Source organism: Salmo salar, chromosome 01, assembly GCF_965601325.2.
Source record: "Salmo salar chromosome 01, fSalSal1, whole genome shotgun sequence".
In the NCBI taxonomy this organism is placed as follows: Eukaryota; Metazoa; Chordata; class Actinopteri; order Salmoniformes; family Salmonidae; genus Salmo; species Salmo salar.
In genome coordinates, this window is record NC_138291.1 from 3,407,576 (window position 1) to 3,431,988 (window position 24,413).

The 24,413-nt window shown below is 44.0% G+C and overlaps 1 protein-coding gene across 3 annotated transcripts in view; it reads left to right on the forward strand.

Annotated features, from left to right (window-relative positions):
* The window catches only part of LOC106569409 (vam6/Vps39-like protein), an 80,583-nt gene extending 64,829 nt beyond the window's left edge, over positions 1-15,754 (forward strand). For all 3 annotated transcript variants that reach the window (XM_082958204.1, XM_082958225.1, XM_082958236.1), the window contains 4 exons: positions 1,226-1,375; positions 8,563-8,697; positions 9,821-9,912; positions 10,123-15,754. In XM_082958204.1, coding sequence (XP_082814330.1) covers positions 1,226-1,375; positions 8,563-8,697; positions 9,821-9,912; positions 10,123-10,204 — 459 coding nt within the window. In that variant the 3' untranslated portion in view covers positions 10,205-15,754. The remainder of the gene's footprint in view (positions 1-1,225; positions 1,376-8,562; positions 8,698-9,820; positions 9,913-10,122) is intronic.
* Positions 15,755-24,413: the final 8,659 nt, after the last annotated feature.

A 24,413-nucleotide genomic window follows, 5' to 3' on the forward strand; every position in this document is an offset into this window, starting at 1 on the left:
GTGTACCTGTCTCTAAACCCCATGTTGTTATACAGGTGTACCTGTCTCTTAACCCCATGTTGTTATACAGGTGTACCTGTCTCTAAACCCCATGTTGTTATACAGGTGTACCTGTCTCTTAACCCCATGTTGTTATACAGGTGTACCTGTCTCTAAACCCCATGTTGTTATACAGGTGTACCTGTCTCTTAACCCCATGTTGTTATACAGGTGTACCTGTCTCTAAACCCCATGTTGTTATACAGGTGTACCTGTCTCTTAACCCCATGTTGTTATACAGGTGTACCTGTCTCTTAACCCCATGTTGTTATACAGGTGTACCTGTCTCTTAACCCCATGTTGTTATACAGGTGTACCTGTCTCTAAACCCCATGTTGTTATACAGGTGTACCTGTCTCTTAACCCCATGTTGTTATACAGGTGTACCTGTCTCTTAACCCCATGTTGTTATACAGGTGTACCTGTCTCTAAACCCCATGTTGTTATACAGGTGTACCTGTCTCTTAACCCCATGTTGTTATACAGGTGTACCTGTCTCTTAACCCCATGTTGTTATACAGGTGTACCTGTCTCTTAACCCCATGTTGTTATACAGGTGTACCTGTCTCTTAACCCCATGTTGTTATACAGGTGTACCTGTCTCTAAACCCCATGTTGTTATACAGGTGTACCTGTCTCTAAACCCCATGTTGTTATACAGGTGTACCTGTCTCTTAACCCCATGTTGTTATACAGGTGTACCTGTCTCTAAACCCCATGTTGTTATACAGGTGTACCTGTCTCTAAACCCCATGTTGTTATACAGGTGTACCTGTCTCTAAACCCCATGTTGTTATACAGGTGTACCTGTCTCTAAACCCCATGTTGTTATACAGGTGTACCTGTCTCTTAACCCCATGTTGTTATACAGGTGTACCTGTCTCTTAACCCCATGTTGTTATACAGGTGTACCTGTCTCTTAACCCCATGTTGTTATACAGGTGTACCTGTCTCTAAACCCCATGTTGTTATACAGGTGTACCTGTCTCTTAACCCCATGTTGTTATACAGGTGTACCTGTCTCTAAACCCCATGTTGTTATACAGGTGTACCTGTCTCTTAACCCCATGTTGTTGTACAGGTGTACCTGTCTCTAAACCCCATGTTGTTATACAGGTGTACCTGTCTCTAAACCCCATGTTGTTATACAGGTGTACCTGTCTCTAAACCCCATGTTGTTATACAGGTGTACCTGTCTCTGCTGCGCATGTATTTGTCCCCTCCTGATGTCCACTGCCTTGGACCAATCAAAATGGAGCTGTCGGAGCCACAGGCCAATCTAAAGGCTGCTCTACACGTGCTGGAGCTGCACCACAGCAAGCTGAATACCACTAAGGTAGACTGCACCACAGGAAGCTGAATACCACTAAGGTAGACTGCACCGCAGGAAGCTGAATACCACAGGAAGCTGAATACCACTAAGGTAGACTGCACCACAGGAAGCTGAATACCACTAAGGTAGACTGCACCACAGGAAGCTGAATACCACTAAGGTAGACTGCACCACAGGAAGCTGAATACCACTAAGGTAGACTGCACCACAGGAAGCTGAATACCACAGGAAGCTGAATACCACAGGAAGCTGAATACCACTAAGGTAGACTGCACCACAGCAAGCTGAATACCACTAAGGTAGACTGCACCACAGGAAGCTGAATACCACTAAGGTAGACTGCACCACAGGAAGCTGAATACCACTAAGGTAGACTGCACCACAGGAAGCTGAATACCACTAAGGTAGACTGCACCACAGCAAGCTGAATACCACTAAGGTAGACTGCACCGCAGGAAGCTGAATACCACTAAGGTAGACTGCACTACCGAATATGGAAGGAGATGGATTTTGCCTGACAACATCTGCTACTGTTCTCGTTAATAAAACATCTGATTTTAATTCTGTTCTCTGTTCCCAAAACTACAGTCTATGGTGAACAGAGTAGTCTTAAGGTTTGTAAACTTTACCCTTGGCAACAAACCCCCCAAACACTAAAGAGACAAGTGCAATGGCGAATTGAGTTACTGCACACGCACCTCACAGAGTAGGCGTTCCCTAGCGGAAATATGCAGATGATGCTAGAAACGCTCCAATAGGATCTCTCTAGCTCGGTCTTGGCTCTGCCCACTGTTGCTATTGGAAACGACAGGCTGTGGTCTGTCTTGGTTTTAGTTATACAAATGTTTGATATTCGTCATTGTATCAGTGCTGTATCAATGTGGTGTTGGGCAGCACCAGTGATCAGAGAGTTTCTTTTAATGTGGCTCTGCTTTCGTTTTCATTTCCCCTGGCTCAGCTCCCAGAGCCTGTCTTGCCAAGAGAGGGGGAGCGCGCACGGAGGGGGAGAGGAAGGGCACATAAAGTGAAACAAATTATGTATCTCCAACTGTAAACACATACAGTATCTCCAACTGTAAACACATACAGTATCCACTGCTGTAAACACATACAGTATCCACTGCTGTAAACACATACAGTATCTCCTACAGTAAACACATACAGTATCTCCTACAGTAAACACATACAGTATCTCCTACAGTAAACACATACAGTATCTCTTACAGTAAACACATACAGTATCTCCTACAGTAAACACATACAGTATCTCCTACAGCAAACACATACAGTATCTCCTACAGCAAACACATACAGTATCTCCTACAGTAAACACATACAGTATCCTCTACTGTAAACACATACAGTATCTCCTACAGCAAACACATACAGTATCTCCTACAGTAAACACATACAGTATCCTCTACTGTAAACACATACAGTATCCACTACTGTAAACACATACAGTATCCACTACTGTAAACACATACTGTAATTCCTACTGTAAACACATACTGTAACTCCTACTGTAAACACATACAGTATCTCCTACTGTAAACACATACTGTAATTCCTACTGTAAACACATACTGTAACTCCTACTGTAAACACATACAGTATCTCCTACTGTAAACACATACTGTAATTCCTACTGTAAACACATACTGTAACTCCTACTGTAAACACATACAGTATCTCCTACTGTAAACACATACTGTATCTCCTACTGTAAACACATACTGTATCTCCTACTGTAAACACATACAGTATCTCCTACTGTAAACACATACTGTATCTCCTACTGTAAACACATACTGTATCTCCTACTGTAAACACATACAGTATCTCCTACTGTAAACACATACTGTATCTCCTACTGTAAACACGTACTGTATCTCCTACTGTAAACACATACTGTATCTCCTACTGTAAACACAACACGTTCGAGGTTTTTTTCTTCTCATACTCCAGCTTTATAGATCACAAATAGATCCCCTGTGGAAGTTAATGGTCAGTTCTCAAATATTTGTCCTATTTCTTGTTTGTCTCATTTCGACATTCAAACCCACCAGTGGTGTGCATTGCCAAAGAGCTCTATTTTCACATCATCCATCAAATGGAAACGCCTTGAGTTTGTTAAACAACATTGGCACATGGATTGGAAATGGAGCTTTGGTCAAATGACCTGAGAATAGAGGTCCTTGACCACACACAGCACTCACATCAAATCTAATTGTATTGGTCACATACACATGGTTAACAGGTGTTAATGCGAGTGTAGCGAAGTGCTTGTGCTTCTAGTTCCGACAGTGCAGTAATATCTAACAAGTCATCTAACAATTCCACAACAACTACCTTATACACACAAATCTAAAGGGGTGAATGAGAATATGTACATATAAGTATATGGATGAGCGATGGCCGAGCGGCATAGGCAAGGTGCAATAGATGGTTTAAAATGCAGTATATACGTATGAGATGAGTAATATAAGATATGTAAACATTATTAAAGTGACATTATTTAAAGTGGCATTGTTAAAGTGACTAGTGATCCATTTATTAAAGTGTTCAGTGATTGGGTCTCAATGAAGGCAGCAGCCTCTCTGTGTTAGTGATGGCTGTTTAACAGTCTGACGGTCTGGAGATAGAAGCTGTTTAACAGTCTGATGGCCTGGAGATAGAAGCTGTTTAACAGTCTGATGGCCTGGAGATAGAAGCTGTTTAACAGTCTGATGGCCTGGAGATAGAAGCTGTTTAACAGTCTGATGGTCTGGAGATAGAAGCTGTTTAACAGTCTGATGGTCTGGAGATAGAAGCTGTTTAACAGTCTGATGGTCTGGAGATAGAAGCTGTTTAACAGTCTGATGGCCTGGAGATAGAAGCTGTTTAACAGTCTGATGGTCTGGAGATAGAAGCTGTTTACCAGTCTGATGGTCTGGAGATAGAAGCTGTTTAACAGTCTGATGGTCTGGAGATAGAAGCTGTTTATCAGTCTGATGGCCTTGAGATAGAAGCTGTTTAACAGTCTGATGGCCTGGAGATAGAAGCTGTTTAACAGTCTGATGGTCTGGAGATAGAAGCTGTTTAACAGTCTGATGGCCTTGAGATAGAAGCTGTTTAACAGTCTGATGGCCTGGAGATAGAAGCTGTTTAACAGTCTGATGGTCTGGAGATAGAAGCTGTTTAACAGTCTGATGGCCTGGAGATAGAAGCTGTTTAACAGTCTGATGGCCTGGAGATAGAAGCTGTTTTTCAGTCTCTCAGTCCCAGCTTTGATGCACCTGTACTGACCTCGCCTTCTGGATGATAGCGGGGTGAACAGGCAGTGGCTCGGGTGGTTGTTGTCCTTGATGATCTTTTTGGTCTTCCTGTGACATTGGGTGCTGTAGGTGTCCTGGAGGGCAGGTAGTTTGCTCCCGGTGATGCGTTGTGCAGATCGCACCACCCTCTGGAGAGTCTTGTGGTTTCGGGCGGTGCAGTTGCCGTACCAGGCTGTGATGCAGCCCGACAGGATGCTCTTGATTGTGCATCTGTAAAAAGTTGGTCAGGGTTTTGGGTGACAAGCTCTCCTGAGGTTGACGAGGCGCTGTTGCACCTTCTTCACCACAATGTCTATGTGAGTGGACCATTTCAGTTTGTCTGTGATGTGTACGCAGAGGAACGTTAAACTTTCCAGGCTACTATGGTCTTCAATCCTGAGCTGTAGTCGATGAACAGCATTCTTACATAGGTAGTCCTCTTGTCCAGATGGGATAGGGTAGTGTGCAGTGTGATGCCGATTGCATCGTCTGTGGACGTGTTGGGGCGGTATGCAAACTGAGGTGGGTCTAGGGTGGCCGATAAGGTGGAGGTGATATGATACTTGACTAGTCTCTCAAAGCACTTCATGATGACAGAAGTGAGTGCTACGGGGTGATAGTCATTTAGTTCAGTTATCTTTGCTATCTTGGGCACAGGAACAATGGTGGCCATCTTGAAACATGTGGGAACAGCAGACTGAGATGGGGAGAGATTGAATATGTCCGTAAACACACCAACCAGCTGGTCTGTGCATGCTCTGAGGACGCGGCTAGGGATGCCGTCTGGGTCAGCAGCCTTGCGAGGGTTAACACGTTTAAATGTTTTACTCATGTCGGCCATGGAGAAGGAGAGGGAGGGTGGCGCAGTCCTTTTTAGCGGGCCGCGACGGTGACACTGTATTATCCTCAAAGCAGGAAAAGAAGGTGTTTAGTTTGTCTGGAAGCGTGACGTCGGTGTCCGTGACGTGGCTGGTTTTCTTTTTGTAGTCCATGATTTCCTGTAGACCATGCCACATATGTCTTGTGTCTGAGCCGTTAAATTGCGACTCCACTTTGTCCCCGTACCGGCATTTCGCTTGTTTGATTGCCTTGCGGAGGGAATAACTACACTGTTTATATTCAGCCATATTACCAGACCTCTTTCCATGGTTAAATGCGGTGGATCGCGGTTTCAGTTTTGCGCGAATGCCTCCATCCATCCACGGTTTCAGGTTAGGGGTAGGTTTTAATAGTCACAGTGGGAACAACATCTCCTATGCACTTCTTTATAAATTCACTCACCGAGTCAGCGTATAGGTCGATGTTATTCTCTGAGGCTGACAGGAACATATCCCAGTCCGCGTGATCAAAACAATCGTGAAGCATGGATTCTGATTGGTCAGACCAGCGTTGAATGGTTCTAGTCACTGGTACATCCTGTTTGAGTTTCTGCCTATAAGACGGTAGGAGCAAGATGGCGTCGTGGTCGGATTTGCCGAAGGGAGGGCGGGAGAGGGCTTTGTATGCATTGTGGAAGTTAGAGTAGCAGTGGTCGAGTGTATTACCCGTGCGTGTACTACACTCAATATGCTGATAGAATTTAGGTAGCCTTGTTCTAAAATTTGCTTTGTTAAAATCCCCAGCTACAATAAATGCAGCCTCAGGATATATGGTTCTAGTTTACATAGAGTCCAGTGAAGTTCATTGAGGGCCGTCGTGGTGTCTGCTTGAGGGGGAATGTACACGGCTGTGACGATAACTGACGAGAATTCTCTTGGTAGGTAAAATGGCCGGCATTTGATTGTGAGGAATTCTAGGTCGGGTGAGCAGAAGGACTTGAGTTCCTGTATGTTGTTATGATTACACCATGAGTCATTAATCATGAAGCACACACCCCCGCCCTTTCTCTTCCCAGAGAGGTGTCGTGTCTTTGGCTATGCCGGATTAAGTGATATGACATGCTAACTTATAAAATGATTTCTCTGTAATTAATATTACCTGATTAAGCTAATCATGTAAATGTAATTAACTAGAAAGTCGGGGCACCACGGAAGAACGTTTATAGAGCTGTTATCTTCCGAATAAACTCTTAAAATACTTTGTAATATTTTACATCGATAGCAGTCAATATTAACCCTTGTCTTATTTTCAGTCTCATAATGAAAGTTGTAAATTCTTGGCTATCTTCACGAACCCTGGCTAACAAGTTGAATCAGCAATACAAAATTGGGTTTAATTATTTATTTACTAAATACCTAACTAATCACACAGAATTACAAATACACAGAATACAATGATGTCATACAGAAAACGTCCTGGTGGACGGAACCTGTATGAAAGCTGGTTACACAAAGGAGGGGTTGAATGAAAGAGCGGGAAGATTTAGGAACAGAGAAACAGCAGCTATGCTATCGTAAATACATTATCTTATGCATTCTAAATTACCGCCCATTTGGAAAAGGAAAATGCAAGAAATATTTACTCTGAGCTGCGCTTCGGTAGATTGGTCATAGATGCTGGCCAGGTTGGCCAACAGACCTTCCTGTCCTCGCAAGAATGTCTCTGGTGGTAAATTGGATACGTGGTGGTATCTTCGTCCGTCTGTTAGACTGGATCCGTCGCCCGTCCTTTCCTAGCCCACGTTACAGCGGCCGCTGCTAACTCAACGGCTAGGAAGTAGCACTTCTGTAGTGAATAAGCTCAAAGTTCATACCAGTTCATACCAGAGCTCACGCCGAGGTTGGCTTAGTTCTGTACTTGACATGTGTGTCCTTCTAACGTAGAGGCTGCAGACCTCCCGTACTGGAACCAACTGGTTATCTTTTCGTCAAAGGCTTATATAGTGGAGAGGGGGAGGGAGGTGTTTCATCGTTTATAACCCCTGTCTCTTCACAGGGTTGGGCCACTGATCGAGCAGGGCACTTTCCTTATGAAAACCCAAATCTCTCATTCGGAAGCTAAAATTACATTTCATCTCCTAACAAACATTTTCAATATCAAACATTTCAATTGCATAACAATTCCATGTGACTCTGATAACTAGAGGGTGTATACTTTCTCAGATACAGTTTATGTCGTCCTGTCATCAGTCATAATGTCTCAGATGACAACCGAACTGACATCCATACTCATTACGTTCCCAAGCATATTTCCAACTGGTTTTATTAACAAAATATGTGGTACCTTTCCCCATTTGTTTGATGTTCCCAGACTCTCTATATTTAACACAGGCTATTCAAGTCCAACAGTAGATTCAGAGAGGGGAAGGGAGAAAGGTATTTATGGGGGGGGGGGGGGCGTCATAAACCTTACCCACAGGCCAACGTCATGACAGAGGTGTTTATCTCTGTCGGCGCGATTTCCTGGGGTAACAATGTAAGAAATAATACATAAAAAAACTAAATACTGCATAGTTTCCTAAAGACTCGAAGCGAGGCAACCATCTCTGTTGGCGCCATCTTGGTATGGCGCCAACAGAAAAAGCTCAGAGCCGGTATCGAAAACAGAGTTGTCAATAATTTTGACGTCTACTTTTTTTTAGAGAAAAAAGTTACTTATTAAACAAACGTATTACTTAATAAACTTATTTTGAGCAACAATATATATTTTTTTATTTTTTTTAACCTTTATTTAACTTGGAAAGTCAGTTAAGAACAAGTTCTTATTTACAATGACGGCCTAGGAACAGTGGGTTAACTGCCTTGTTCAGGGGGCAGAACGACAGATTTTTACCTTGTCAGCTCGGGGATTCGATCTAGCAACCTTTCGGTTACTGGTCCAACGCTCTAACCACTAGGCTACCTGCCTCCCCTGAATATAGGCAGCTCAGTATTTTGTATAATTTATTTTATACAGTCATTTTTGCCCCTGATAAACACCACTGTATCTACCATCTCTGTCTCTGCTCCCTACCAGGCCATCAACCTGCTGCCAGCCAACACTCAGATCAGAGAGATCCGTGTGTTCCTAGAGAGTGTTCTGGAGGAGAAGGCTCAGAGGAAACGCTTCGACCAGGTGCTCAAGAGTCTGCTGCAGGCCGAGTTCCTACGGGTGAGCTGGGGTGAGCTGGGGGGGTGTGAGAGCTGGGGGGGGGGTGTGTGTGTGTGTGTGAGCTGGGGGGGTGTGTGTGTGAGCTGGGGGGGTGTGTGTGTGAGCTGGGGGGGTGTGTGTGTGAGCTGGGGGGGTGTGTGTGTGTGAGCTGGGGGGGTGTGTGTGAGAGCTGGGGGGGGTGTGTGTGAGAGCTGGGGGGGGTGTGTGTGAGAGCTGGGGGGGGGGGGGTGAGCTGGGGGGGGGGTGAGCTGGGGGGGGGGGGGTGTGAGAGCTGGGGGGGGGAGAGCTGGGGGGGTGTGAGAGCTGGGGGGGGGGGGTGTGTGTGTGTGAGCTGGGGGGGGGGGGTGTGAGCTGGGGGTGTGTGTGTGTGAGCTGGGGGTGTGTGTGTGTGTGTGTGTGAGCTGGGGGGGTGTGTGTGTGTGAGCTGGGGGGGTGTGTGTGAGAGCTGGGGGGGTGTGTGTGATAGCTGGGGGGGTGTGTGTGAGAGCTGGGGGGGTGTGTGTGAGAGCTGGGGGGTGTGAGAGCTGGGGGGGGGAGGGGGTGTGAGCTGGGGGGGGGGTGTGTGTGAGCTGGGGGGTGTGTGTGAGAGCTGGGGGGTGTGTGTGAGAGCTGGGGGGGGGGTGTGTGAGAGCTGGGTGGGGGGGGGGTGAGCTGGGGGGGGGGGGTGAGCTGGGGGGGGGGGGTGTGAGAGCTGGGGGGGGGGAGAGCTGGGGGGGGGGGGTGTGAGAGCTGGGGGGGTGTGAGAGCTGGGGGGGGTGGTGTGTGTGTGTGTGTGAGCTGGGGGGGTGTGTGTGTGAGCTGGGGGTGTGAGAGCTGGGGGGGGTGTGTGTGTGTGTGTGTGTGTGAGCTGGGGGGGTGTGTGTGTGAGCTGGGGGTGTGTGTGTGTGAGCTGGGGGTGTGTGTGTGTGTGAGCTGGGGGGGGTGTGTGTGTGTGAGCTGGGGGCGTGTGTGTGAGAGCTGGGGGGGGAGGGGGTGTGAGAGCTGGAGGTGTGTGTGTGTTTGTAAGGCTGAGGAAACTATTTGACCAGGTCGTCAGGAGTTCCTATGGGTGAGACAGATGGACGTTGTGTGTGTCGTTTCTACCCACCTGATGTGCGTTTTGTTTGTTTGTTTGTTTGTTCAGGTCCAGGAGGAGCGTATCTTCCACCAACAGGTCAAGTGTACCATCTCAGAAGAGAAGACCTGCAGGGTCTGTAAGAAGAAGATGGGGAACAGGTAATACTGGTTTAGTGTTACTTTGTTTACCTGAATCGCCAAGCCATTTGATATATTTACACAATCCCACTTTTTAGTTCTAACATTCATGCTTTATAAACACCTCCAACTAGGTAATATACATTCTGAATAAATTATTAACCTCAAGTAAATATGTAGTTAAGGCTCTGTTTATATACTGTTACTGAATCACCTGTCTGTCCTGTGCAGCGCCTTCGCCAGGTATCCCAACGGTGTTGTCGTTCATTACTTCTGCTGTAAGGACCGAGGCGTGTGTCCTATTGAGCAGTGACACCAAAATAGTGCCCTCCTGTGGACTACATGTCCCTAGCAGCACCCTGGACGGACGGACGGAGGGAGGGCAGGGAGCTCAGTTCGTCTGAAACACTTCCGCAGCGGCTATTCAGCTGGACTCATCTCTGGAACTCTGGCCGCTTCTGTCTGGAACTGTGGAATGCTGTTCCTCTCCCTCCCGATCTCTCTTGCTCTCTCGCTGTGTCTCGCTGTGTCTCGCTGTGTCTCGCTGTGTCTCGCTGTCTTTCTCTCTGTCTTTCTCTCTGTCTTTCTCTCTGTCTTTCTCTCTGTCTTTCTCTCTGTCTTTCTCTCTGTCTTTCTCTCTGTCTTTCTCTCTGTCTTTCTCTCTCTCTGACTCTCTCTGTCTCTCTCTGTCTCTCTCTGACTCTCTCTGTCTATCTAAGATTCGGATAAGCTGTATAAGCATGAATGACAAAGCCACTTTTGCTAAAGCGAAGTGACAATGTAATCAACAATAACAGTAAAAAAAAGTATGAATATTGATGGTGATTAGATAAAGGAGACTAATATATAATATATTATACTACCGTTCAAAAGTTTGGGGTCACTTAGAAATATCCTGTGAAGATATCCAGTGAAGAGGCGACTCCGGGACGCTGGCTTCTAGGCAGAGTTCCTCTGTCCAGTGTCTGTGTTCTTTTGCCCATCTTAATCTTTTATTTTTATTGGCCAGTCTGAGATATGGCTTTTTCTTTGCAGCTCTGCCTAGAAGGCCAGCTTCCTGGAGTCGCCTCTTCACTGTTGATGTTGAGGCTGGTGTTTTGTCGGTACTATTTAATGAAGCTGCCAGTTGAGGACTTGTGAGGCGTCTGTTTCTCAAACTAGACACTCTAATGTACTTGTCCTCTTGCTCAGTTGTGCACCGGGGCCTCCCACTCCTCTTTCTATTCTGGTTAGAGCCAGTTTGCGCTGTTCTGTGAAGAGAGTAGTACACAGCGTTGTACGAGATCTTCAGTTTCTTGGCAATTTCTCGCATAGAATAGCCTTCATTTCTCAGAACAAGAAGAATGTAATTTGTTTCTGGCCATTTTGAGCCTGTAATCGAACCCACAAATGCTGATGCTCCAGATACTCAACTAGTCTAAAGGCCAGTTTTATTACTTCTTTAATCAGAACATCAGTTTTCAGCTGTGCTACTATAATTGCAAAAGGGTTTTCTAATGATCAATTAGCCTTTTAAAATGATAAACTTGGATTAGCGAACACAACATGCCATTGGAACACAGGAGTGATGGTTGCTGATAATGGGCCTCTGTACACCTATGTAGATATTCCATAAAAAATCAGCCGTTTCCAGCTACAATAGACATTTACAACATTAACAATGTCAACACTGTATTTCTGATCAATTTGATGTTATTTTAATGGACAAAAAAATGTGCTTTTCTTTAAAAAAACAGGATATTTCGAAGTGACCTCAAACTTTTGAACGGTAGTGTGTGTGTTATATATATATTAGAAGTAATGTGTGAGGATGAGGTGTGGTCAATGGGTTAGGAATGTTGACATTTTATAGCATGTTTCACTAAACCTATTGTACCCCTGCTACCTGTACCTATTGTACCCCTGCTACCTGTACCTATTGTACCCCTGCTACCTGTACCTATTCTGCCCCACCTACCTGTACCTATTCTACCCCATCTACCTGTATCTATTCTACCCCTTCTACCTGTACCTATCCTGCCCCATCTACCTGTACCTATTCTACCCCTCTACCTGTACCTATTCTGCCCCATCTACCTGTACCTATTCTGCCCTACAACCCCTTCTACCTGTACCTATTCTGCCCCACAACCCCTGCTACCTGTACCTATTCTGCCCCAGCTACCTGTACATATTCTGCCCCACAACCCCTTCTACCTGTACCTATTCTACCCCTGCTACCTGTACCTATTCTACCCCTGCTACCTGTACCTATTCTGCCCCATCTACCTGTACCTATTCTGCCCCACAACCCCTTCTACCTGTACCTATTCTGCCCCACAGTCTGAATGATTGGAATAGGCACTGCTTCACCCCTTCTCCCTCTTCACCCCTTCTCTTCTCTCTCCCTCCTCACCCCTTCTCTCTCCCTCCTCACCCCTTCTCCCTCCCTCCTCACCCCTTCTCTCTCCCTTCTCTCTCCCTCCTCACCCCTTCTCCCTCCCTCCTCACCCCTTCTCCCTCCCTCCTCACCCCTTCTCTCTCCCTCCTCACCCCTTTTCCCTCCCCCTTCTCTTCTCCCTCCCCTCATTTCCTCCTCTACTCATCTCATCCTCAGACTCAACTCAATAACTATAGGTTATACATAGAGAAGAAGAGTTAAGCTGATGCCGTGTGTGTGTGTGTGTGTGTGTGTGTGTGTGTGTGTGTGTGTGTGTGTGTGTGTGTGTGTGTGTGTGTGTGTGTGTGTGTGTGTGTGTGTGTGTGTGTATATATCTATATACTTAAAAGCAGCCCTTTGCTTTTCACTTTTCATGTTGTTTTCAGTGACCGTTTGTTTCTAAGGAAGTGGATGAAAACCAGTCCAGATTATAATGTAACGACTAAACTTCTAACATGGTTCAATGTGCACAAAGTTATTTTCGTTGTTCTTTTTTTTATTTTTTTATCTCAGTTGCCTTCAATATAAACCCTTCTGTAAACTCTTGACATAGACGCCATTTATTTGGAGTACATCCACAGTTTCGAAATCCATATTTTTTTGGACTGATCGATAATCCTCCCATTTTGGGAAAACCCTGATTAGAAGATCAGATCAGTATGACGCTTTGGGTCTTTATTCTTAAATCGTGCTGTAGTCCGATCAGGACTGGAGGAAGATGTACTGTATGTCAGAGTGGAAGATTAGATGTCGGTCTGCTTCCTAATTGTCACCCTATTCCCTACATAGTGCACTACTTTAGACCAGAGCCCTATGGCACCCTATTCCCTATATAGTGCACTACTTTAGCCCAGAGCCCTATGGGACCCTATTCCCTACATAGTGCACTACTTTTGACCAGGGAATAATGCCATTTGGGGGTCACAATTGTATTTTAGCAGCATTGTAATCAAATACCTGCAGCATCGACCAGCCGTCCACCTGCATCCACCTACCGTCCACCTGTTTTGATATTGGTTGTTCAACCAGTTGGGTGCCTTTTGAGAAGTGCAAAAAAAAACAGGGTTGCTGATTTCATCTTACAGGGGCAGTGGAAGCTTAATCAGCCACGAATCCCCCTTGGGGCAGTGGAAGCTTAATCAGCCATGAATCCCCCCTTGTGACTGGCAGTGGAAGCTTAATCAGCCATGAATCCCCCTTGGGGCAGTGGAAGCTTAATCAGCCACGAATCCCCCTTGGGGCAGTGGAAGCTTAATCAGCCACGAATCCCCCTTGGGGCAGTGGAAGCTTAATCAGCCACGAATCCCCCTTGGGGCAGTGGAAGCTTAATCAGCCACGAATCCCCCTTGGGGCAGTGGAAGCTTAATCAGCCATGAATCCCCCCTTGTGACGGTGGCAGTGGAAGCTTAATCAGCCATGAATCCCCCCTTGTGACTGGCAGTGGAAGCTTAATCAGCCATGAATCCCCCCTTGTGACTGGCAGTGGAAGCTCAATCAGCCATGAATCCCCCCTTGTGACTGGCAGTGGAAGCTCAATCAGCCATGAATCCCCTGTCACAAGGGGTACACAGTGGAAGCTTGTGATGTGCAACAGGGAGGGGCCATTGAATGCAAGCTTCACACAAAAAAAATGGTATTGTACAAAAAAAATCTCTAGCCTGTCTATCTATGGGTAAAAGGGTTGGCGTGTTATGCTCAACCAGCTCTGTTTTCCACCGAAAAAACACCAGAAGAAGAAGAATAGAATCAGCCCACCTGCTTTTACACTGTTATTTGACTATTAGATGTTCAATGTTTCTTTTAGAGAAAAAAAAAATATTTAAAAAAGCAATTAGTTTCACCATATTAAAACGAGGGTTCAGTTCGCATAACAGGGTTGACCTTCAAATGAGGGAAAGGGTTTAAAAAATACATTTAAAAAAAAATGTTTTTAAAACTAATAATCACCATAAATAGGCCGTCTATTGTAAATAAGAATTTGTTCTTTTGATTGAATTTATTTGACAATTTGTCAAATACATACATAAAGGGCGCTCTAGCCGGTGACGCCTCCACATACAATTTAAGAAAATCATCAAGGATAACGCGATAAAGCTTAACGGCTTGTTTCCATTGTGGTTCCTTTTGAAGAAGGAAAGGGGGAATAGTCAAGATGCGTAAGTGCTGGAAGTTTAAGAATAATCCTGACTAATTTGTTCTGAGATGTCTGCAATTTTATTTTGTATTATCTTTTAGGGGGCACTATTGTACCAGGAAGAGCATGCATGTTCAAAGTGGCACTGAACACGAGCCCCGTATCCACATATTTGTAGATTCTAGCCAGGAACTTAATTGTATGGTTTACATTGGCGTTAACGTTCAGCACTGAGGGCTTTCTCAACCACATTTTTGTCTTTGTGGGAAACCAACAGTGCAGAATCATCTGCGTGTAGGAAAAGGTCACATGTACAGGCAGATTTCAGATCATTTATATACACAATAGAAATAAAAGTGGACCCAGCACACTCCCTTGGGGTACCCCGCAGTTCCAGATTTTGGGTTTAGACAGGGTCCCATCCACATCCACCATCTGTTTTCTTCCTTGCAGGTAAGAGCTACTGCTAAATTGTTATTAAAGCCCATGGCTCTTAGTTTGATTAACAGAATCTCATGATCCACTGTATCGAACACCTTTTGGAGATCTAACATAACCACAAAATGTCCCTCCATCTACTTCCTTCCTGATGTGGTCAGTCAGATATTGTAGACAGGTGTCAGTGGATTGGAGTTTCCTGAAACCAGATTGGCGCTCATATAATAGGTTATGTAAGGAAATATAACTGTCAATCTTCTCAAACATAATCTTTTCCATGACCTTCGATAAAGCAACACAGGATTGAGAGTTAGGACGATAGTTTCCACGATCTAACTTATTCCCTTTTTTCTTTTATGAAGGAATGACCCATGCGAGTTTTAGTTCACTGGGAAAACCCCCTAGTTCAATAGACAGATTCACAATGTGAGTTACACCACAGGGGGTGGTAAACTGCCGCAGCAATCCTTTAGAAATCTGGCGGGAATGTTGTCAAGGCCAGTTGCTATGGAACGGTCAAGTTCTTTCAGCCTCTCTAGCACGGTGGACTCGGGCACCTTTTCAAATGAAAAATAATCTACTTGAATCCCCTGTTGTTGATTAAAACTGCTGGACTTGACTCTCCCCCATAGCAACCTGAGGTAACTTGCTAACTAATGTATTAGCTATAGTTGTAAAATAGCTATTCAGATTGTCTGCAACCATGGTCTTGTCTGATGAAACCTTTCCTCCAATGTCCAAGCTGAGATTGAGAGCTTTGGTCTTTAATCTGTTACTGTTACCTAACAGCTTCAGTCACTTCCATAATTTACTCAGATTGTTCCTATTTTCAACTGTTTTGTCATTAAAATATTATTTCTTGGCGTTCTCTATCATCCTGTTGACCTCATTTCTTAATTTCTAGTAGTCTATAAGTATATCATCTGCTCCTGGATTTCCTGAACTCCAGAAAGTGTTCATTTCTATGCTTAATTGCTTTTAAAATGTTATAATTTATCCGTGGTTCAGTTCTTTGCTTAATTCAAACCTGTTTCACTGGAGCCTGCTTATCTACCTACTGTAAAAACAATGATTTAAAATGGCCCCCAGGCATTCTCCACCTCATTGCATTTCAATACAGCAGACCAGTCCAATTTGCTCAAACAATTAACAAAAAAATATCTACACTATAATTCTTCATAGCCCTAATTTTTTTATAAAGTTATGACAATTAAAAAATGTTTTTAGAACCTTCCTACTACAGGAAATGATGTAATGATCCCTGAGCCTACAACTTCACTGTTTGATATCCTTGATCTGACAGCAACACAAAGTTAATGATGGTTTGGGTAGAAGGACAGACTCTGGTGGGCTCATTAATCAGCTCGTATAAAGCAAACTGGCGTTTGAAAGTGATGGTCGTTGCTCCTTCTCTTCTGACCCTTATAGCGAATGGATTTATCGCTAGAAAACAGGCCGGGACACTGATGGACATCTCCAGACAGCAACAGGCATAAGGATAATCATTAGGTTCCACCATCTGTTTGGCGTTTTCCCCAAGACCATAATCGCGCTTTTTTTTGGAGGGACAGTGACCAACTGCAATATATACACACGTGGCCAAAATGCTTAGTGCCAATCTGGTCTTCGGATCTTCTGGTTAAAACCTGAAAACTTTATCAAAAGGACATTGACTTGATGTCCAAAAAGGGCCAGTATCTATAAACGTAAAAGCGTAGATCAGAAAACGCTGCCAACACACCAAATTTTCCGGCTGCCATATTGAGCCGTACCAAAGGTCTGCAACAGTGGCTTGTCGCGTCTCTTCGCAACCAAATCAATAGACTGAACGGCCAACCGGCTTGGGATAAAGTGTGAAATGGACTTGCTCATTAAATAAAGGTTTAAATGACCTTGTCAAAGCAACATACATTGCATACTGTATGAAAGTATTCAGACCCCTTGACTTCTTCCACATTTTGTTACGTTACAGCCTTATTCTGAAGTTGATTTAAATTAAAATGTTTCCTCGTTAATCTCAATAATACCCCAAAATAAAGTGAAAACAAGTTTTTAGATTTTGTTTTGCAAATGTATTAAAAATGTAAATCTGAAATACCTTATTGAAGTAACTATTCAGACCTTTTGCTATGAGACTCAAAATTTAGCTCAGGTGCATCCTGTTTCCATTGATCATCCTTGAGATGTTTCTAGAACTTGATTGGAGTCCACCTGTGGTAAATTCAATTGATTGGACATGATTTGGAAAGGCACACACCTCTCTATATAAGGTCCCACAGTTGACAGTGCACGTCAGAGCACTGGGGAAGGGTACCAGAGAAATGTCTGCAGCATTGAAGTTCCCCAAGAACACAGTGACCTCCATCATTCTTAAATGGAACAAGTTTGGAAACACCAAGACTCTTCCCAGAGCTGGCCGCCCAGCCAAACTGAGCAATCGGGGGAGAAGGGCCTTGGTCAGGGAGGTGACCAAGAACCTGATGGTCTGACAGAGCTCCAGAGTTCCTCTGTGGAGATGGGAGAATCTTCCAGAAGGACAACCATCTCTGCAGCACTCCACCAATCAGGCCTTTATGGTAAAGTGGCCAGACGGAAGCCACTCCTCAGTAAAAGGCACACGACAGCCCACTTGGGAGTTTACCAAAAGGCACCTAAAGGACTCCCAGACCAAGAGAAACAAGATTCTCTGGTCTGATGAAACCAAAATTGAATGTCAAGTGTCACGTCTGGAGGAAACCTGGCACCATCCCTACGGTGAAGCATGGTGGTGGCAACATCATGCTGTGGGGATGTTTTTCAGTGGCAGGGACTGGGAGACTAGTCAGGATTGAGGGAAAGATGAACGGAGCAAAGTACAGAAAGATCCTTAATGAAAACCTGCTCCAGAGCGCTCAAGACCTCAGACTGGGGTAAAGGTTCACCTTCCAACAGGACAACAACTCTGAGCACACAGCCAAGACAACGCAGGAGTGGCTTCGGGACAAGTCTCTGAATGTCCTTGAGTGACCCAGCTAGAGCCCGGACTTGAACCCGATCAAACATCTCTGGATCGACCTGAAAATAGCTGTGAAGCGACTCTCCCCATCAAACCTGACAGAGTCTGAGAGGATCTGCAGAGAAGAATGGGAGAAACTCCCCAAATACAGGTGTGCCAAGCTTGTAGTGTCATACCCAAGAAGACTTCATTCTGTAATCTCTGTCAAAGGTGCTTCAACAAAGTACTGAGTAGCGGAACGCCTAGCCAATATCCAATGGAACAGCGTGGCGCGAAATACAAAACCTCAAAAATCCAATAATTTCAATTTCTCAAACATACAACTATTTTACACCATTTTAAAGATACACTTCTCCTTAATCCAACCACATTGTCCGATTTCAAAAAGTCTTTACAGCGAAAGCAAAACATTAGATTATGTTAGGAGAGTACATAGACCAAAATAACCACACAGCCATTTTCCAAGCAAGGATATATGTCACAAAAATCCAAAACACAGCTAAATGAAGCACTAACCTTTGACGATGACACTCTTAGGACATTATGTTACACAATACATGTATGTTTTGTTCGATAAAGTTCATATTTATATCCAAAAACAGCATTTTACATTGGCGCGTGATGTTCAGAAAATGTATTCCCACCAAAAACTTCCGGTGAATTTACAAAAATACTCATAAACGTTGACAAAATACATAACAATTATTTTAAGAATTATAGATACAGTACTCCTTTATGCAACCGCTGTGTCAGATTTTAAAATAGCTTTACGGAGAAAGCACATTTTTCAATATTCTGAGTACATAGCTCGCTATCACAGCAAGCTATACAGACACCCGCCAAGTTCGGGGCCACCTAAACTCAGAATTAGTATTATAAATATGCTCTAACCTTTGCTGATCTTGTCAGAATGCACTCCCAGGACTGCTACTTCCACAATAAATGTTGTTTTTGTTCAAAATAATCCTTGTCCAAATACCTCCATTTTGTTTGTGCTTTCAGGTCACTATCCAAAAGCATGATGCGCGAGCGCAATTCGAGACACAAAATGTCAAAATGTTCCATTACCGTACTTAGAAGCATGTCAAACGTTGTTTAAAATCAATCTTTATGGTATTTTTAACGTAAAATTGCGATAATATTCAAACCGGACAATAGCGTATTCATTCAAAGAGAAAAAGAAGGAACAGTGCGCTCGCAGGACCGCGCATATCCAATCCCTTTGTCCCCAGGCAGTCCACTGAGGGAATGAGCTCCTATACTCTGCCCAGTGACAGGAGAATGCTCAAACAACTTTCTGAAGGCTTTTGACAGCCAATTGAAGCCTTAGGAAGTACAACGTGACCCCACAAATACTGTAGTTTCGAAAGGGACTAGAAAGAACTACAATTCTCAGATCCTCCACTTCCTGGTTGAATTTTTCTCAGGTTTTTGCCTGCCATATGAGTTCTGTTATACTCACAGACATCATTCAAACAGTTTTAGAAACTTCAGAGTGTTTACTATCCAAATCTATTAATTATATGCATGTTCTAGTTTATGGGCCAGAGTAGTAACCAGTTTACGTTTTTCATCCGGCTGTGAAAATACTGCCCCCTACACCTCAACAGGTTATTTACCTCACGTTAGTCTCATTCCAAACGTCGTAAATTGTTGGTTATCTGCACGAACCCAGTCTTCACTATGAATCATCCATACATCAATTATCTTAATAATTTATTTATTAACTAACTAATCACAGAAATGCACAAACAAAGTAGATATGGTTACAAGGAAATGATGGGAGATGTGCCCTAGTGGGCTAAACCGGTATTACGGCTTGGTGGACAAAAGGGAAGTGGGTGTAGACTGAGAAAGGCGGGAATTACGCAAATTAATCACTACACACTTGATAATCATATTAATTGAAATGCTAATCCTTTGCACATGAACGCTCACTCATTGATTGCAATAATTGCAATCAATATATATATTTACGCTCAGTGTGTCGTCGTGATCTCTGTTGGGATCGTCCGTCTTTCTGTTGGAGAGTTTGTCCGCCCTCTCTCTCTCTTCCGTGGTTAGAATGGATAGTTCAGAGTAACATTCAGCAATGTTGTTATAGAATAGATGTTTCGGCGGATGTCGGCCTTCGCATTCAATGGTATAGAATTCCTAGCTTCAGACTAGTAATTAGTATCAAACATTTGCTCTTATTCTGTCGGTATCGATAGTCTCAGAGTTTCAACAACCATTACAACCTTAGCTTATACTCAGGTTTATGGTCTGGGCTCAAACCTTAGCCCTCTCGTGGTAATCGAGGTAAGCTGGTCTGAAGGGAATTCCTCCCGGTGGGGGTTATATTCGTAACAGTAGAAAGGGGCTTGTCTTATGACGCCAGATCAATGTCTGTGCTCATGGGGCGGGCCAATGATTTAGTTAAACTCCAAAGGGAATTGGAGTTTCCTTCATTAAACAGTTTAAAATCACATTACATAATTTCACAAATAGTTTCATCTTTACTCATTCATTTTATACAACAATTAGATGCAAGCCTCACAACTGAGACTCTTGTATAAACAGGGTTTTGGTAATGTGGCTGTATTGTCTCTCATGAGTTTCACAAACATTAAACGAAATGGACCGGTCGTAGCTGGTTTCTTCCCCGACCGTGTACACATTCTCCAGAACATGTACATTGTTCAGTTCTCAAGTTCTGTGATATGGAAGAGGTTCCTTTGTTCTCCTGTGAACCTCACTCCCTCTCTACTCTGGCTATGAGGAGAGAAACTCCTCTAGGAATTTATGACCTGCCTAACAGAGCCTGGGTGTAGGGGGAAGAGAGAGAGTGGTGGTGAGAGAGAGAGAGGGATGGTGCAGAGAGAGAGGGGGATGGTGCTCGCTGTACCCAAAGAGGGCCACGTAATGACAGTTGAGTCACTAAAAATGTTTTGAGGATGCTGGAATTATGCTTCGGAAGAACGTGCGCATGCCTACAGGAGAAGTAGCCTAATCAGTTGTCTGAGTGAAACGTGGTGATCAAAACATCCCCCCATGGCGCTGTGGCGTGGTGATCAAACAAGATGGAGGTTGAAATACCGGCTCTATCAACTGGTTGGGTCTACTGCAGCAGGTTGGGTCTACTGCAGCAGGTTGGGTCTACTGCAGCAGGTTGGGTCTACTGCAGCAAGTTGGGTCTACTGCAACAGGTTGGGTTTACTGCAGCAGGTTGGGTCTACTGCAGCAGGTTGGGTCTACTGCAGAGGGTTGGGTCTACTGCAGCGGGTTGGGTCTACTGCAGCGGGTTGGGTCTACTGCAGCGGGTTGGGTCTACTGCAGCGGGTTGGGTCTACTGCAGCAAGTTGGGTCTACCGCAGCAGGTTGGGTCTACTGCATGCGGCCAAGACGTAATGATTGTGTCATGGCCCAAGAAACCAGCGCCGATTTTTTTTGTTATTTTTTTTTTTATTTTTTTTTTTAGACAAATTCTTCAGCTACATCCAAAAATAACTTGATACACCAAGACTACAAGATGCCTTGACCAGGGCTCTGAAAAGCCTTCTGGTTTTCACACACCACTGTCTGATTCAAGGAACTGCTGAAACCATTTTTAAAGATCTCATGGAGAAACCCTACATTGAACGAAAGTTAGGAGAAACCCCTTGATCAAAAGAGTAAGTTTGACACTGTGGACTATTTGGTTAATCTGAGCTGGGTCTGACACAAGGATGGGAAACCACCTATGCACCTTTACCAGCTATCTAGCCAAGGGTTATTTGTGTTTATTATGGATCCCCATTAGTTCCTGCCAAGGAAGCAGCTACTCTTCCTGGGGTTTATTATGGATCCCCATTAGTTCCTGCCAAGGAAGCAGCTACTCTTCCTGGGGTTTATTATGGATCCCCATTAGTTCCTGCCAAGGCAGCAGCTACTCTTCCTGGGGTTTATTAGGGATCCCCATTAGTTCCTGCCAAGGCAGCAGCTACTCTTCCTGGGGTTTATTATGGATCCCCATTAGTTCCTGCCAAGGCAGCAGCTACTCTTCTTGGGGTTTATTAGGGATCTCCATTAGTTCGTGCCAAGGCAGCAGCTACTCTTCCTGGGGTCCAGCAAAATGAAGGACGTTATACAATTTTAAAAACATTACAATACATTCACAACAGATTTCACAACACATTGTGTGCCCTCAGGCCTCGACTCCACTACCACATATGTACAACCCAAAATCCATGTGTATGTGTGTGTATAGTGCGTATGGTATCATGTGTCTATGTTTGTGTTGCTTCACAGTCCCCCCTGTTCCATAAGGTGTATTTTTTTATCTGGTTTTTTTTTATCTAATTTTACTGCTTGCATCAGTTACCTGATGTGGAATAGAGTTCTATGTAGTCATGGCTCTATGTAGTACTGTGTACCTCCCATAGTCTGTTCTGGACTTGGGGATTGTGGAGAGACCTCTGGTGGCATGTCTTGTTGGGTATGCATGGGTGTCTGAGCTGTGTGCCAGTAGTTCAAACAGACAGCTCGGTGCATTCAACATGTCAATACCTCTCACAAATACAAGTAGTGATGAAGTCAATCTCTCCTCCACTTTCAGCCAGGAGAGATTGACATGCATATTATTAATATTAGCTCTCTGTGTACATTTAAGGGCCAGCAGTGCTGCCCTGTTCTGAACCAATTGCAATTTTCTTAAGTCCCTCTTTGTGGCACCTGACCACATGACTGAACAGTAGTCTAGGTGCGACAAAACTAGGACCTGCCTTGTTGATAGTGTTGTTAAGAAGGTAGAAACTAGAGCCTGTAGGACCTGCCTTGTTGATAGTGTTGTTAAGAAGGTAGAAACTAGGGCCTGTAGGACCTGCCTAGTTTATAGTGTTGTTAAGAAGGTAGAAACTAGGGCCTGTTGGACCTGCCTTGTTGATAGTGTTGTTAAGAAGGTAGAAACTAGGGCCTGTTGGACCTGCCTTGTTGATAGTGTTGTTAAGAAGGTAGAAACTAGGGCCTGTTGGACCTGCCTTGTTGATAGTGTTGTTAAGAAGGCAGAGCAGCGCTTTATAATGGACAGACTTCTCCCCATCTTAGCTACTGTTATATAAATATGTTTTGACCACGACAGCTTACAATCCAGAGTTACTCCAAGCAGTTCAGTCACCTCAACTTGCTCAATTTCCAAATGTTTTATTACAAGATTTAGTTGAGGTTTAGGGTTTAGTGAATGATTTGTCCCAAATACAATGCTTTACATTTTTGAAATATTTAGGACTAACTTGTTCCTTGCCACCCACTCTGAAACTAACTGCAACTCTTTGTTGAGTCATCTGCATACATAGACACTCTGGCTTTATCCAAAGCCATTGGCGTGTCGTTAGTAAAGATTTATAAAAGTAAGGGGCCTAGAAAACTTCCCTGGGGAATTCCTGATTCTACATGGATTATGTTGGAGAACACACCCTCTGTGTTCTGTTAGACAGGTAACTCTTTATCCACATTATAGCAGGGAGTGTAAAGCCATAACACATACGTTTTTCCAGCAGCAGACTATGATCAATAATGTCAAAAGCCGCACTGAAGTCTAACAAAACAGCCCCCACAAACGTTTTATCGTCAATTTCTCTCAGGAAATCAGTTATGTCTGAATGTGCTGTGCTTGTAGAAAGTCCTTTCCTATAAGTGTGCTGAAAGTCTGTTGTCAATTTGTTTACTGTAAAAATAGCATTGTATCTGGTCAAACACCATTTTTCCCGCAAACTTTACTAAGGGTTTGTAACAGGATCATTGGTCGGCTATTTGAGCCAGTAAAGGGGGCTTTACTACTCTTAGGTAGCTGAATGACTTTTGCTTCCCTCCAGGCCTGAAGGCACACACTTTCTAGTAGGCTTAAATTGAAGATGTGGCAATATCGTCTCTTGAGGTGTTTTCCTTCTAAGTTGTCAGACCCCGGTGGCTTGTGGGACATATCAGCGTAATGTCAGCATTTGTTGCTGGCATGTAGGGGAATGACTTTTGCTTCCCTCCAGGCCTCAGGGCACACACTTTCTAGTAGGCTTAAATTGAGGATATGGCAAATAGGAGTGGCAATTTTCCATCCAAGTTGTCAGACCCCGGTGGCATGTCATTGTTGATAGACAACAATTCTTTTTTCACCTCTTCCACACTCACTTTACCAAATTCAAATTACAATGCTTGTCTGTCATAATTTGGTCAGATATAATTGGATGTGTAGTTTCAGCATTGCTGGCATGTCATGTCTAAGTTTGCTAGTCTTGCCAATTAAAAAAAAAATCTTTAAAGTAGTTGGCAAAATCAGTTGGTTTTGTGATGAATGAGACATCTGGTTCAAATTTAATTTGAGGTGCTCCAAAGTTTGTTTACTATTATTCTTTGTCATTTATATTTGTTTCACTGTGTAGTTTCTTTGTATTCAGTTTAGTCACATGATTTCTAAATTTGCAGTACGTTTGCCAATCGGTTGCGCAGCCAGACCTATTTGCCATTCCTTTTGCCTCATCCCTCTCAACCATACCAATTTTTAAATTCCTCATCAATCCAAGGGG